Source organism: Diadema antillarum, unplaced genomic scaffold (genome assembly GCF_040938485.1).
Source record: "Diadema antillarum isolate AM-2024a unplaced genomic scaffold, OU_Dant_1.0 scf00000015, whole genome shotgun sequence".
Lineage (NCBI taxonomy): Eukaryota > Metazoa > Echinodermata > Echinoidea > Diadematoida > Diadematidae > Diadema > Diadema antillarum.
In genome coordinates, this window is record NW_027270904.1 from 1,723,054 (window position 1) to 1,740,907 (window position 17,854).

The window sequence follows — 17,854 nt, forward strand, 5'->3', positions numbered from 1 at the left end:
ATCTGTGTTATCTACGCATTGACACACCCGGTGGTGCAATGCGCCCAAGACATACTAGGTAGTGGAATATTTGTCAATTCGGCAGCCATTCGATTGTGTTCTCCACCAGTAAGGATTTTACTCAAATTAACATCATTTAATTTTCTCTACATAAAATTACGTGATAAAATGCATCGGGAGAAGATAAAAAGGATAGATTGTTTTACCCTGCAATTTGCAAAAACAGCGTGTTTTGAGATCTATAATGTGCTAAGAGTGGCGGATATCAAAACATACCACCAGTTTTTATGACGCCAGAATAAAACGCCATTTTGACGCAGAAACTCAGGAAACGTATCACCAATTCTTGTACTTCTCTGCTCTCCGTTCTGACTGGATTAGGTAAGTAGGGCCTATTCCTCTTGATTTCATCTTATGGTTTCGTATAGTGAGATGTATTGTGGACTCAAACGATGATTTCAGATTTTGTCCGCTGCGTACATTGTAGGACAAGATGTTTTATTAATATCATTTTGTCTCGTTTGACCCAGGTGGCTGATTACATTTGAATAGCTATGTTGTTGGGACTACAGGCATGACCGATATCAGGGGCATGCTGCCTTGCATTATGGAATAGCCTCCCAAATTATTATCAAACGCGCAGACACAATACAAAAATTCAAGAAATCTTTAAAATCCTTTTTTTAAACTGTGCATGTACATGTGCATGTGCCCTATCAAAAAGCAGGATTTTCGCTGCATTTCACTTGTTATTTTGATTTTTCATTAAAGCTCACAAAGACCTTGTCAAAGGCATGATGTAATATACAAGAACTGCATTTTGATTGATTGATTGACTTACTGACTGCCCAGCTAACACAAGGACGTTTTCTGAACGGTCTTGAAACGTTCCAAGTTCGTTATTGATTTTAGACGTTTTGTCAAAACCTTTTCAGAACGTGTATTTGTTGAAGGTTTTCGAAGTATTTAAAATGTTTCAAATGGACGTTATAAAAACGTTCTTAAACGTTAAGAAAACCAATGAAAAACCTTTCGGAATTTTTAAGGACCTGTAGAAAACCTTTTGAACGTTATAGACGACATTAAAACCTTGTAACAATATTCAGAACGTTCTGTGGACGTTCTGCGGACTGGTGTAGAAAACTGTCTAGAACGTTCAATAAACGTTTTAAGAACGTCTAAAAAGTTTTATGACCCGTTCTAGAACGTTTAGAGAACCTTTCGTATCCGTCTAGAACGTCCAGAAAACTTTTTAAGAATGTCTAATGATTATTTTTATAGGGTTTAAATATATAGGTTTAAAAATCATATATATATATATATAGGTTTACTCCTTGCTACGACACAATAAAAAGACATGGAAAACCAAATCTGCGGTTATGGTGGTTTAATCGTGGAAGCCATAAGTTATATAATCCATACAATCGAATGACAACGTGCTTATCCATAATAACGAGTTCGATCTTGCATATACATTTTGATATAGTGAGAACTTCTTACACCATTCCAAACACGTACAATAGTAATACACTTCACAGCATTATGCATCCCGAGATGAAGGGGGTTTATAGCCTCTGTGACAAGGGCCCTTAATTCATATAGTAAACCAATGTTACTCAACTGGTATATCAAGCGAAAGCAAAGCCACCCGTAAAAGTCCATCTGCCCCGCCGCACCGATAGCGAAATTGGCAGGAAATAAAACCCAAACACCTGTTCTGGTCGCATTAACAAGTGCTTCACGAGGGCACATATACCAACTCCGATCCCTTGCGTCCGCGCCTTGAGGCAGTCACCGACCAGCGCGACTGCCCCAAGACTCGCATATTTACGGAGGGCTTAGATAACAATCCATCCTCGTGGTACTAAGGTCAGCCTGCTTCGCTACTCGCCGGTAAATAGAATTGCATCCAAAAGTATGTTACCAGAACAAAGCCCCCTTTACCTCGAGAGGAATATAATTATGAACGATTCAAACTGTACTTTAAAGCAGATGTTATCCTATAGCGGCTTAATTTTATCAAAATACGGCCGCAAAGTGTGGCAACCCCCAAGCAGGGGCGAAAAACCAGCAAAAAACCCTTCAGCTTTCTCAACCACCATTATTATGAAGGGAAAATGTCGCCGGAAAATTCCCCTGCGGTCCACCTGCGCGGTGCAACCAAGCTACGCTCTTGAGAATGGCCACACTATCCCACTGTTACCTAATTACAACCCATGCCTCCCTGACATCCATTCAAATATTGTAATCATTAATCGGCACATCCGTTTCCATCAAAACCGAAACGTCCATTACGACGACCGTATGGAAATACGTAGGTAAGCTTGCCCCCTATGTACTTTGTTATCAATTATCGAAACACCCATAAGAAATGAAATACCAATCCAAGATTTGCAGGAGGCGGACGGGGAGGAGGTGGGTTTCGAAGTTCAATGTGTAAGACAATGCACGAAATCCAATATTAGGAGCCGCCTCAATTACTTCCTGCTTCCACGACAAACCACCATCGAATGACGCTACCTAAGCAATTTCTTCACCGCGTGCGCTTACCCCCGCAAACGAGAGGGGCAGCAAGAGCAGGGGTCACCTGTTGCGTAATCCCCCCTGCCCTATATCTGCCCGGCAACATCGCTACTGTGTCCTTCAAGAGTAAATTGTTTTAACTTCCTTGCAGTCCGTTAAAACCCATTACTCCTTGCTACGACACAATAAAAAGACATGGAAAACCAAATCTGCGGTTATGGTGGTTTAATCGTGGAAGCCATAAGTTATATAATCCATACAATCGAATGACAACGTGCTTATCCATAATAACGAGTTCGATCTTGCATATACATTTTGATATAGTGAGAACTTCTTACACCATTCCAAACACGTACAATAGTAATACACTTCACAGCATTATGCATCCCGAGATGAAGGGGGTTTATAGCCTCTGTGACAAGGGCCCTTAATTCATATAGTAAACCAATGTTACTCAACTGGTATATCAAGCGAAAGCAAAGCCACCCGTAAAAGTCCATCTGCCCCGCCGCACCGATAGCGAAATTGGCAGGAAATAAAACCCAAACACCTGTTCTGGTCGCATTAACAAGTGCTTCACGAGGGCACATATACCAACTCCGATCCCTTGCGTCCGCGCCTTGAGGCAGTCACCGACCAGCGCGACTGCCCCAAGACTCGCATATTTACGGAGGGCTTAGATAACAATCCATCCTCGTGGTACTAAGGTCAGCCTGCTTCGCTACTCGCCGGTAAATAGAATTGCATCCAAAAGTATGTTACCAGAACAAAGCCCCCTTTACCTCGAGAGGAATATAATTATGAACGATTCAAACTGTACTTTAAAGCAGATGTTATCCTATAGCGGCTTAATTTTATCAAAATACGGCCAAACGGACCCCCAGGGTCCGCCGCCATAGGATAACAGAGTCACCGAGAAGTACGGACATCATTATCTCCAATCATCCAAGGAGCTCAACGGAGCAGCTCCTTTATAATCCCCTAAATTCATACGCAACCAATCAAGACCCTACTAGAGCATGCCCGCTACCCCCAGACTAGCATATAACATATATACAACCTATAATAGTGAAACATGAATGTACACGGCCGAACAATAATCCAGATGGCACAACACTGACGGGCCGCTACTTTACGAGTTTGTATTATATTTCTAATTTATTTACTTACTAATGTATTCATTTATCTACGTGTTTAGTTGTAATCCATGCCAATAGAGTTAACATTATTATATGAGAACGGTTGGCCACAATATTAAACTGTGTCTTGAAGGGCCCAAACAAGGGAATATATGATACAAGGTAAAACAGTCAAGTATGTAAACCCGAATAACGCGGAAAAGAGGAAGCAGAACCTACAATCCTGCGGGGAACCGGCTTCTGTCGAAAGTCAATGCCATGGCCTGTTTGGGTCCATTTAAGAATACTGCTCCCTGCCGCTAAATACACCTGTGCTCCAGCCCATGGCTGACATTATAATGACGCGAGAATATTGCTTTATTTATTCATTTTTTGGGCTTGTCTGTTTGTTAGTTCGTATGTATCGTGCTTTAATCCATTCGGAACAATGTATAACACAAAGACCAGGCAGTTCGAGATCGGTAGTGGGATGATATCATGGTTGCCTGACAGCGACTACCAAGGAATGATAGGATAAAGTTGCCCCGGGTTGAAACGCACACTATAAAAGTCGATGATTCTGACCTCCTGTGTAAACGCACACTATAAAAGTCGATGATTCTGACCTCCTGTGTAAACGGAGCCGACCAGGCAGCAACGCGAAGGTGGAGATGCTAATGACCTTATTACTATGCATGTCCGAAGAGCGAGTCCCAGCAGGATAGCCCGAGCCCGCTTCGTCGCTCCCCTGAATCCCCGTCTGCGATCACTCTTACGCCTGTATTGTGATAAGAGAGAAAGAAAAAAAGAGACGAGAAGCGCGGTATCCGAGATGGAAATGGGTGGGGGGGGGGGGGGAGGGTGCCAACTTTGGCATGAAAACAAACTTTGTTGCCCTATCTGTACTTTGACTAATGTAAGACAGCGTTCGGCAACTGTAATGCAACTGTAATGCACTGGCATATTGATAACTCTCAGTTTACAACTCTCAGTATACGATAATAACGATTGGGTAGCCCTTACCACAACTTGAAACATATAATTAAAGCTAAGAGTGAAGAACATTTGGCTTTCAAAAGATTGATAAAAACTTATTTTCTCTTTCAAACCAAGACTTTACTTGGGTTGTAAACCCCGAAACGCTCAATAAGCGCCACAATAATGTGCGCTATTATGAGAAAATCTTATCAATTCGGATGTAGCGTCTAAATGTATTAGACGACCACCGGCCCATGCCTTTAATCCTTGCATCCGGAATGCCTGCCGTGGCAGCTGACGTGGCCGCTCCAATACGGAACGAATGAGAAGAAAATAGTGCGACTGGGAGGCGTACGAACTCCACGCAGCGCTTTAATATGTTATTGAAATCCTTCCTAACTAGGGGGGCCCCGTCATAACGCACGAAGAAAGCTTCGCTACCACGTGGACGCACAGCCACGTAGGCACTAGCGGCTGCTACTGGACATAAGCTCTTGGATTCGTTGCTAGGCAAGATTATATAACAACCGGCACCCCCCTGGTCAGTCTTGGAAGAACGGAGGTGTAGCTCCAAAGCTGCCTTGCCGCTGTGCAGGCGAACGTCAATCAATCTGAGAGTGGGGGTGTGGTTTCGGGCGCGGACGGTAAATTCCCCAACCCGGAGAAACGCAAAGAAAGCTACTAGGAAAGCAGTTCGAAACAGCAACGCGTCGAATGACGAAGCGCACACGTGTGGGAGAGCCACAAGCATGCGGCTTAATATGGATAAGGTGATCGGGCAGCGCACGTCCCTGGAGATGCGACCACGTTTGCTGCCGTCCAGCATGCGCCTAACGATAAAGCACTGTGTGACGTCACGTCCCCCCTGCCCTATATCTGCCCGGCAACATCGCTACTGTGTCCTTCAAGAGTAAATTGTTTTAACTTCCTTGCAGTCCGTTAAAACCCATTACTCCTTGCTACGACACAATAAAAAGACATGGAAAACCAAATCTGCGGTTATGGTGGTTTAATCGTGGAAGCCATAAGTTATATAATCCATACAATCGAATGACAACGTGCTTATCCATAATAACGAGTTCGATCTTGCATATACATTTTGATATAGTGAGAACTTCTTACACCATTCCAAACACGTACAATAGTAATACACTTCACAGCATTATGCATCCCGAGATGAAGGGGGTTTATAGCCTCTGTGACAAGGGCCCTTAATTCATATAGTAAACCAATGTTACTCAACTGGTATATCAAGCGAAAGCAAAGCCACCCGTAAAAGTCCATCTGCCCCGCCGCACCGATAGCGAAATTGGCAGGAAATAAAACCCAAACACCTGTTCTGGTCGCATTAACAAGTGCTTCACGAGGGCACATATACCAACTCCGATCCCTTGCGTCCGCGCCTTGAGGCAGTCACCGACCAGCGCGACTGCCCCAAGACTCGCATATTTACGGAGGGCTTAGATAACAATCCATCCTCGTGGTACTAAGGTCAGCCTGCTTCGCTACTCGCCGGTAAATAGAATTGCATCCAAAAGTATGTTACCAGAACAAAGCCCCCTTTACCTCGAGAGGAATATAATTATGAACGATTCAAACTGTACTTTAAAGCAGATGTTATCCTATAGCGGCTTAATTTTATCAAAATACGGCCAAACGGACCCCCAGGGTCCGCCGCCATAGGATAACAGAGTCACCGAGAAGTACGGACATCATTATCTCCAATCATCCAAGGAGCTCAACGGAGCAGCTCCTTTATAATCCCCTAAATTCATACGCAACCAATCAAGACCCTACTAGAGCATGCCCGCTACCCCCAGACTAGCATATAACATATATACAACCTATAATAGTGAAACATGAATGTACACGGCCGAACAATAATCCAGATGGCACAACACTGACGGGCCGCTACTTTACGAGTTTGTATTATATTTCTAATTTATTTACTTACTAATGTATTCATTTATCTACGTGTTTAGTTGTAATCCATGCCAATAGAGTTAACATTATTATATGAGAACGGTTGGCCACAATATTAAACTGTGTCTTGAAGGGCCCAAACAAGGGAATATATGATACAAGGTAAAACAGTCAAGTATGTAAACCCGAATAACGCGGAAAAGAGGAAGCAGAACCTACAATCCTGCGGGGAACCGGCTTCTGTCGAAAGTCAATGCCATGGCCTGTTTGGGTCCATTTAAGAATACTGCTCCCTGCCGCTAAATACACCTGTGCTCCAGCCCATGGCTGACATTATAATGACGCGAGAATATTGCTTTATTTATTCATTTTTTGGGCTTGTCTGTTTGTTAGTTCGTATGTATCGTGCTTTAATCCATTCGGAACAATGTATAACACAAAGACCAGGCAGTTCGAGATCGGTAGTGGGATGATATCATGGTTGCCTGACAGCGACTACCAAGGAATGATAGGATAAAGTTGCCCCGGGTTGAAACGCACACTATAAAAGTCGATGATTCTGACCTCCTGTGTAAACGCACACTATAAAAGTCGATGATTCTGACCTCCTGTGTAAACGGAGCCGACCAGGCAGCAACGCGAAGGTGGAGATGCTAATGACCTTATTACTATGCATGTCCGAAGAGCGAGTCCCAGCAGGATAGCCCGAGCCCGCTTCGTCGCTCCCCTGAATCCCCGTCTGCGATCACTCTTACGCCTGTATTGTGATAAGAGAGAAAGAAAAAAAGAGACGAGAAGCGCGGTATCCGAGATGGAAATGGGTGGGGGGGGGGGGGGAGGGTGCCAACTTTGGCATGAAAACAAACTTTGTTGCCCTATCTGTACTTTGACTAATGTAAGACAGCGTTCGGCAACTGTAATGCAACTGTAATGCACTGGCATATTGATAACTCTCAGTTTACAACTCTCAGTATACGATAATAACGATTGGGTAGCCCTTACCACAACTTGAAACATATAATTAAAGCTAAGAGTGAAGAACATTTGGCTTTCAAAAGATTGATAAAAACTTATTTTCTCTTTCAAACCAAGACTTTACTTGGGTTGTAAACCCCGAAACGCTCAATAAGCGCCACAATAATGTGCGCTATTATGAGAAAATCTTATCAATTCGGATGTAGCGTCTAAATGTATTAGACGACCACCGGCCCATACGTGACTGCAAATGAAAGGAGAGCCCCGCGATATAGGTGGCCAACGTGGCAGCTGCGTAACCGTTAAGGGACAGGTAGGCTATAAATTGCACAATCTGCTCGAGCGTGGGGTTAGCGCTGAGGCTGAAATGATAAGCCGATCGAAAAGATTGAAAAGATTCCCATGCCTGTGTATACGTGCTGTGCGTGCTAGCAGCCCGGGATTGGGATAGGAGTCTCTCTCGTTCTAGCACAAGCTCTCCCACAGCTGGCGTGGCAGGGGGGTCTCGTGGGGATCTGCTTGTGGTGCCAACAAACGGAATCTCTCCATCTGAAAACGAGACAAAGAATCAGCTATGTCATTACGGCAACCGGGGACGTAACGTGCTCTGAACCAAATGTTGCGCTCGAGGCAGCACACTACGAAAATTCTGACCAGGGCCATAATGCGTGGGCATTTAGAGCTCTGCTTGTTTATGACATGCACTACCGTCTGATTATCTGAGCAAAACAGCACCTTCTGATTAGCAATGCGCTTTCCCCAAACTTGCACTCCGATGACAATGGGAAGAAACTCCAAATATGCGATGGAATGTTTTTCCCGCAGCACCCCGGCGGGCCATCTGCCCTGCGCCCACTCCCCATCGAAGTAGATGCCAAACCCAATGCTACCCGAAGCGTCTGTATAAAAACTGAACGCGCTATTCGAAGTCCATTCGCTTGCCGATCTAATCACGGTGCCATTGAACTGCATTAAGAAGGTGAGCCACGCACGCAAATCCTCTCGGGCGCCGCGGGTCAGTCTAACCTTATGAAATGGTTGCTTTATCCCAATTGTAAGGTCAATTAGTCTCCGCAAGAACGCTCGCCCAGGTGCGACCGCGCGACAGACGAAATTAAGCTTGCCTATTAGCGACTGCAAACGCCGGAGTGTAAGCTTTTGGCAACAGGTGGCTTCCTCTAGATCAGCGCGCAAAGCCACCACCTTCTCTGCTGGGACCTGTACAGTAAGCGAAACAGAGTCGATTGTGAGCCCCAAATACTCGATAACGGTGACAGGACCCGTAGTCTTGTCATTAGCCACTGGCACCCAAAACCGCTCACACATTGCAAGGAAAGAACGCATTAGACTGGCGCATTCGCGTCGAGAGCTAGCTGCGAAGAAAAAATCGTCCAAATAATGCAATACGCCATCCGACTCAGCGATATTTCTACAACAATACTCAAGAAAGGTACTGAAACGCTCGAAAATCGCGCACGACGCCGAGCAGCCCATCGGAAGACAACGATCGTAATAATATAGACCATCTATGCGCATGCCCAGTAGCTCAAAATCATCAGGATGCACGGGGATAAGACGAAAGGCAGACTGTATGTCCGCTTTTCCCATGACTGCCCCCTGCCCCAAACGCGTTACGAGGTCAACGGCGTCATCGAAAGTAGAATACCTGACCTGACAATCGCGCGGGTCAATGCAATCATTTACGGATGCACCGCGAGGGGCTGACAGGTGTTGGATCATGCGAAATTCCCCTGGCACCTTCTTTGGCACCACCCCAACTGGGGAGCAGCGAAATCTTGGAAAAGGAGGTGAGACATATGGACCGATTATTCTCCCCAGGCTAACCTCTTTGAACAATTTACGATGTAGAACTTGCGCGTGTGCTGTCGCTGAGACCAGGTTCCGTGACTCGTGAGCGACCCGCTCCCCCGTATAACCCAAACGGAAACCAAAACGAAAGCCCTCAATAATGTTAACTGCAGCTGTCTTATCCGGATAATTGCGCAGAAAGGGGATCACGCGCTCAATGTTAATTGGGGATGGGCCGAGAGTCTTTTTGGGTGCCATTGACAGCGCCCCGCGTGCAGGCTTGAGCTGTGTGGGTAGAGGAGCCGCAATTTGCGCAGACATGTGCGAATCTGCAGATCGCCCGCTTGCAAGAGCCCGCGTTGAATGCGAAGCAGTGATTGGCTCGTCCGCGTGCAAAATCTGCCCCCGCTCTCCTATCTCTCGGGGGTGAGGAAGGCCCCCGCGACGACCTCGCAGGTATGACGTGGCGGCTCCTGACCCAGCTCCCGCCCGAAAGGGCTGCAACGGAGTATACGAACGAAACGCTGCTCTGGGCTGGGCTGTGGCTACGGTTAGCCACAGCTCCGTGTCAATAGTCGCCCACGAACGGAGCGGCTGTCGCGCTTGCCGCAGCCTGAATTGCACATCATAGGTGCGCCAATTATAGCCTCCGAAGCGCACGATTGATCGAACTGTGTCCATATATTTGAACAACTCGCGCGCTCGATTTCCATGCTTTTCTACATACACCGAAGCGTATGTCAGAAAGGCCGACGTCCACATATCAATATTTGCAATTTGCGGGGTGCGACTCGCGCTCCTGACTTGCAGAGATCCTCCAGCCTGCACGAGGCTGAATGACGCCTCCTCACTCAGGGAACCTACGTCGGATTTGAGGAGGATGCCCAAATCAAGAAACTCCCCCTTCCAAATTTTCTCTTTAACCGACATGGGGACGACGCTCCCCAGCTCATCCCCTACGCACGACAAGGCTTGGGGAAGGGCATCAAAAGTGTCAGGTGGGTCAATCAACTGACCAACCGGACTAAGATCTACCGATTTGCTTGCCACGTGGTGCTCACGCACCACCGCGTCGACCACGGTGGGCCAAGAGGCGTCACCATGCCCACACGCAGACACACTATACTCACCGGATGCTGCAGGCGATCCGCCTTGACCAGCTGCCGGGTCCTCCTCCCCACTCTTGGTTGTCTTTCGACCACGACGACGCGTCGACGAGGGCGGCGCTGGCGGCTCCTTCCCCATCACCTTCTTCATGATCTTACTCCGCGACTTCGGCATAGTGAAAGTCCAGAACCGGCGTTGTGAAATGCAGAACTAAGATGATATTAACTTAGGCCCAAACGTCCCGATGCGAAAATGCAAAGACAGTGCCCCAGAATCGACGATGTAAGTTCACGTATGATATCCAATATTTCAAAGGCAAGAAGGTATACCCCAAAAAGTTCCAAGGGAGGGAAAGTAGCACGAAGATGATAGAAAACTACAAAGTTTCGAAGTTCAATGTGTAAGACAATGCACGAAATCCAATATTAGGAGCCGCCTCAATTACTTCCTGCTTCCACGACAAACCACCATCGAATGACGCTACCTAAGCAATTTCTTCACCGCGTGCGCTTACCCCCGCAAACGAGAGGGGCAGCAAGAGCAGGGGTCACCTGTTGCGTAATCCCCCCTGCCCTATATCTGCCCGGCAACATCGCTACTGTGTCCTTCAAGAGTAAATTGTTTTAACTTCCTTGCAGTCCGTTAAAACCCATTATAAATCACATATTTCATGATATATGTATATCTATATATATATATAAAATAGGTTTATAAATCATATATTTAATGATATATATATATATATATAGGTTTATAAATCACATATTTCATGATATATGTATGTATATCTATATATATAAAATAGGTTTATAAATCATGTATTTAATGATATATATATATAGGTTTATAAATCACATATTTCATGATATATGTATGTATATCTATATATATAAAATAGGTTTATAAATCATGTATTTAATGATATATATATATATATATATATATAGTTATCAGATTATATAGACACAATCTGAGATTATTGTATCCTAATCCTATATAATATATCCTAACCTGTTCCTAATGTCCTACCACCTATACTACATCCTATTCCCAACTAATGAATTTGTATCACTGGTTACTAAAATTAGATCACACACACCTTACTTTGAATATTCATAATTTGGCATGAATATTCATAATTTGGAAACCAATGATGAACACGCAGTGGACCAAATAAACACGTTTTTTAACGTTCATTAAAGACGAAGTTGACGTAGCAGACCTAATGAAAACGTCTTGTGGACGTTTATAAAGGACGAAGACGTTGCAGACATAAGGCGTCATTGTAACGTCCATTGACATTTTTAAAACGTTTTCCGAAAAACCTGTGCTTTGCGGTAAACGCCAAGTCCCCACTTTGACGTTGTGTGTACGTGTTAAAAACGTCCATTTTATACGAAGACGTACGGAACCTAAAAAAAAAAACAACAACAACCAAAAAAAAACAAGTTTAGGAAACGTTCTGAAAACGTTCTGTTTGCTGGGTGACTAATTGAATGAATGATTGATTGATGGATTGATTAATTCTGTGTTAGAGCACAGTTGTAAGACTGAAAAGATTATCGTTCTTTGTTAATGAAGATCTCGAGATATAATCACACTGCTATCTTGATGTCAGAACGTCGACGGAGTTGACAGAGTAGAAATACTTAGTTTTTCGTTTCAATCTACGATGTTTTATCGTTAAGGTTTCAGAGTAGATCTCGAGGTAGCAACTGTGGAATTAAGGTACAGGTCCGATGAAATACAAGTATATGCATGTGAATATACACTGGCTGTTACTTGCTGAACACGTTCAAGCGTTCAGTAATTCTTTGCTTCATGTTCAGATAACTCAGAGTAATTTAATTCTATTGAAGACATAGGAAACTGTTGTACAGTATAGATGTGTGTGCGTGTGTATATGTGTATGTGTCTTTGTGACGTAGGTACAACACTGTTTTCAAAATCCATGTTCCTCAATCTGTCTCACTGAAAATCTCACACCACTTTATGTCAAAGGGAAAGGAATATTACAATATCTGCATCTTCAATCTTGTAAATTCTAAGATGCATGGATAGATTATTTCTATGATTTATATATTCTGTACATAAATGTATTATGGTACATAGCTTGATATCTCTCTTCAAACAGCTCCGTGGAGCTGAAGTTACCTTTAAAGGACAACTTCAGCTTAAAGGCATTATTTATTTGCATAATTTTTATGAAACAATAAACCCGCTTTAGTGCTTCAAAACAGTTCAAAATGTGATTTGAGGATAGAAACAACCAACGTAAAAATACTTTATCACTATAATCAATAGTAAATACCGTTAAATATACAAAATATGAATAATAGTTCAATAGATAAAATTGTTTCCAGAATGATTCGTCTGTACAGTTATATGTCTCTTTTTTTGAGAATTTTTATTCTTATATGTATTATGGTAGAATGTTTTGAGATACGGACCTACAGTATATGCACCAAATTTGATAACTCGAACAATCATTGAATAACTGCTTCCAGCGGTAAATAGTACCTTTAATATAATCATGGATTGGGAAAACAGAGCAATATTAGTGGAACACAATCGTCAGTGAAAGTTTGAGGAAAATCGGACAATCCGTTCAAAAGTTATGCATTTTTGAAGTGTCATTGACGCCATTGCTGGATGAGAAGGTACTGCAGCCTATCATGTCACATGCGTAGAACGATATAAAAAAAATAAACAGCATTCACCATATTTTCACTTTTCTCGCATAATAAAAGAACATTAGACTTGCCTCTTTCAGAAGGCAAGGGAATAGTATTACCCTTAACGCCCGTCATTAGCAAGTTGAGAGAATGTGTACTTTAAAAAAAAATTAAACAAATTTTGTGTTTTGTTTTTATGTTTTCCTTATATTGTCCTCCGCGTGTGACATCACAAACTGTAGTAGTCTTCTCGTCCAGCAGTGACTGTGCAGAATCTTTAAAAATTCATAACTTTTGGACGGATTGTCCGACTTCCCTGTACTTCCACTAATACGGCTGCATGTACTCCATCCACATGTATATCAAGGTGATACAATGTCAGGAAGGATATTTTACTATATACTTGTTTCATGTGGACAATAGTTACAATTTTTATACTCGGCAAACAACGTGAACGATCCTAGCTCTTTAAAACAGTATAAAGGCAAAGGCTAACATGAATGTAGGAATGGTGTTGAAATTGGGCAATTTTTTTTTTATAGAAACTTGCCTTGTCGCATGATATAAATCTGAAGAAAATAATTAAGATTTGTATATTAAGTTTCAACAAATATGATGTAGGCATTGCATGAAACAAATATGAGGGGAAATAATAAAATTTTTGAGGATTTGATATTGAGCTCTGACCCGCTAACCTTTGACCCATGACCCCTAAATTCCCTGGATAGTCATTGCCAGTCAGTACATGCATATAATTATACTAAGTTCCATGAAGATACCTTGGAACATTTGCGAGATATGGAGAAAAAAATGAGATAGTTTGAAATGTTCACTTGACCTTTGACTTCATGACCGGAAACTCTCTCTGGAGAATCTTCATTTGGTAATGCAGTCAAACCTAGCGGTCACCCGAGGAAACAACAAAAGTTGCCACTAAAGACAGGTGACCGCTATTGACAATTTGGTGGTCATTTTTAATGTCAATACTTGCATTTTTATTTTTATCATCACAGAAAACACCGCGCGCTATTCCTAAAAACAACCAGCATATAAGTGCATGTGCAGCTATATTATAGGGATTTTTCGTTTTGTTCAATTTACTTTTTGCCTACTTTTGTTCTTTTGATTTTGAAAATAACATTTCGGGCCTAAAGAATTGCTCTGATTCGTGCCGGTTTGCATGAATGGGCTTCACGCGTGAATATTCGAGGGGATTGATAATGTGCGAAGCTGACGTAAACAATAAACAATACCCAGATAAGTACCATATTGTCCTTATTCAAAGGGATTTTAACACTAAATTAGTCGGTATTTTTGGTAAAATTGTAAAATGTTATGTCTTTGCCTTTGAAGCATCTATTCAGGGCGGCATTACTGAAGCCGAGATCTACAAGTTAATGGCAAGATGGCTTTTCATGGCAAAGAGCTGTATTAATTTTGTGAATCATGTTTGTGTGATTGTGACTGACCTATGGACTCGGTAGAATTCACGCAATGAACGTAAAAGCCAACGTATTCATGGCTGATTTAGCGGTTCGGCTAAATTTTTGTGGCCGCTATACGCAGGTAGATATTCGCCACGGGAGACAAAATGAGTGGCCGCTGGTCGCGTTAGGCAGGGGGCCGCTATTGAAAGGGTCTATAACACAGCAATCCCGTTTGGGGATTTTAAGTGACCGCTATATAATCAGGTGGCCGCTATTGATAGGTAGCTGCTGAGACAGGTTTGACTGTACATGTATACACTAAATTTCAAGAAAAGATACCTTCAGGCATTGCATAGATATGGGGAAATAGTGAAATTTTGAGCATTTGACTTTGAACCTTTGGCCTTGAGCATGTGCATACATACTGTATGTTGATAGGCACAAATTATACATATATACATGCCAAATTTCAATAGGATACCTCAAACTTTTTTCTTTTTTAGTTACGCAGTGCTCAAAATTGATTACAGACGGCAGGACAGATGGACGGACAACCCGAAAAAGACATAATGCCTCCGGCGACACTTCGTGGCGGAGGCACAAAAACAATCTAATAAATCTCTTACATGTCGCCAGTTTCTATTTAATCGTGTAAAGGGAAACCTGAGACAGCCGTTGACATTCTAATACCAAAGCAGTCTCGAAACTGGTCAAAAGATTATTTCTTTTCGTTTTACTCAGAAACATCACCATGGCAACCAGTGTCAATGACCTCGTGACATGTAACCTTCAGTGCCCCATTTGCCTAAACGTCTTTGTTGATCCAAGGCTCCTGTCCTGCTCCCACACCTACTGCAAAGACTGTCTAATGCGACTCTTTAACTCTCAGAAGGGGTGCAAGATAACCTGTCCAGTTTGCCGAAAGGTCACCAACGTACCTAAAGGAAATGTTGATCTACTGCAGTGCAACCATCCAATCAAGTCTCTAATCGAAGATGTCAAAAACCAGACCCAAGTCTGCACCGTATGTCGTGGAAGCGAGAAGCCACTAGCCATCACCTACTGCCAAGAATGTGATGACTACATGTGCGTCGACTGCCATAAAACTCACGACAAATGGGACAAGTTTGCGGGACACGAGGTTGTGAAGGTGGATGACATTAATTCGGGGAAAGTTTCCAAGAAGAGGCGTCGTAAATGTCAGAAGCACAAGTCCGAGGATGAGGAGTATTTCTGCGTCGAGTGTAAGAAGTTCGTCTGTTTCCGGTGTGGCATGATGGAACACAGTCAAGCGGGGCACAAGGTTCTTGACGGCAAAGCGCGTGAAGATGAACAGAAGGAGAAGATCGGGGAGTTACGTAGCCGAGCTGATGTCAAGATGTCGAACAATGATGCATATATCGTGTTCATCGAGGAACAGGAGGCAAAGATGAAGCAAGTCCTGGAGAAGCTCTCCCGAGAGATCGAGCAGACGTGCGAAGAGTCGATCCAACAGCTTCAAGAGAGAAGAGATCACCTGATCAAAGAGTGTACAAGGCGTTTCAAGGTATTTAACAAAGAGCTGCAAGGCATGAAAGATGCCAGCAAGCTACAGAATAGTGAGATCAAGGAAGTAAGCGAGCTGGTTGAGAATGGTTTGAAGATGCCTCGAGAGGGCGAAGCTCTGACTGCGCACGACACATTATGTCAAAAATTGAAAGAAGTTCTCGGAAAGACTGATCCCGACTACGAACAGCCACGAAAAATGACTTTGCAAGGAGAGAGTATCGCTTTTCAGCAGACTAGACGAGTGAATCTTAATCTGGGAGAGATTGTTATTCTTTCCCCCGACAAGTGTACCGGAGGAATCTCCAATAGTGTTACACAGCCGCCGCCGCCGCCGCCGCCGTCGAGGGGTCCCCCACCGAAGCCATCGTCTTCAAGGGGTATCCCACCGCCGCCGGGGCGTCGGCCGCTGCAGTTGGGGAGGGATTTCGTGCCGCCGCCGCCGCCGTCTTCAAGGGGTTTCGTGCCGCGGCGGTTGTCGTCGCCGTCGGGTCCGCCGCCACCGCCCTCGTCGTCGCGTTTGCAGCCGCCGCCGCCGCCGCGGCGGGTTTGAAGTCGTCATTTTACCTGTTAATGCGGGATTGACTGCATTGCCTCTTCTCCGAATGGCCAAGTGGCAGCTGGTTCTCGATTTGGAAGACTTTTCTTGTATGATATAGAAGGCAAACAGCAGGTTGTTCTGAAAGATTTAGATATCAGATGGTGATCAGCCATAACTATAATCGACTTATGAAATGAAGGTGGACTGTAAACGGGGTCTTAGCGTTCAATTCCACACCACGCCATATTCAGGTTCACTCTCACGAATAGAGCTCAGTCACATGAACTGAATAGAAAGGATTTCGTCATAACTGGATTTAAAACGGAAAGTCATAGACTCTTAAATTTTTACACGAATCACGAAACAGTGATGGCAGTATAGCGACCACACGCGTCAATCATATTTACTTTGGCTTTTTAGGGTGAAATCATATTCTGAACTGGACAGAAATTTCATCGAAATTGGACATAAATCATTGTAAATAGGAAAGCTGTAATATGTTAAGTTTTTATATGCTTTTTTACGAATCACTGATAGTAGTAGCGACCATGTGTGCCAACTATACTCAAGTTGGCTGTTATAAATATAGTGTAAATTCATATGAACTGCGTAGAAGTGATTTCATCGAAATTTGACATACTGTATAGGAAAGGAATTGTGAGGTTTATTGAGTTTACACGAAACAGTGAAAAGAGTAAAGACCATACGTTGCATTGCCAGACATAAATCATGATGTCATGGTCTCACTACGCTCGCATTGAACGATACACAAATCTTTACTAAATTTTAAAGTCAACGGAATATAGATTCATTGTACATGTACCAAGGTAGTTTCTGTTACTATCGATAAGCAAGTTCGGAGTTAACTGCCCGGTGAACTCATGTTCGCAGTGGTACAAATGACTTCTTCTTTTTTTTCTCGGTGAGTTATAGGGTTACAATATTAACTTGTTTTCAAAGCGACATAATGCATGAGCTTGTCCGACGTAACAATCATGGGATTCATCGATCATGTTAAAACAAAGAATGAGCTAATGTATATATATATATATATATATATATATATTCAATATAAATTGAAGTGTTGCAAAAATTGACTGTGAAGGGTTCAATAACGCTAATAAAGATGTAGAAGGCGAAAGTGAATGCCAGTTTGAACAGTTGATTCGTGTGTTTGTGGGTCCTTAACGTTAGATGCGTGTATGTGTTATGTGGGTGTGTATGTGTGCATGC

The 17,854-nt window shown here is 43.3% G+C and overlaps 1 protein-coding gene across 1 annotated transcript; it reads left to right on the plus strand.

The window, feature by feature from the left end:
- The first annotated feature begins 306 nt into the window (after positions 1-306).
- Positions 307-16,633, plus strand: LOC139724386 (E3 ubiquitin-protein ligase TRIM56-like). Its single transcript, XM_071635534.1, has 2 exons — positions 307-381; positions 15,277-16,633. Exon 2 carries the CDS (start codon positions 15,287-15,289, stop codon positions 16,631-16,633), a length of 1,347 nt encoding a protein of 448 aa, XP_071491635.1. The 5' UTR covers positions 307-381; positions 15,277-15,286.
- The last annotated feature ends 1,221 nt before the right edge of the window (positions 16,634-17,854 follow it).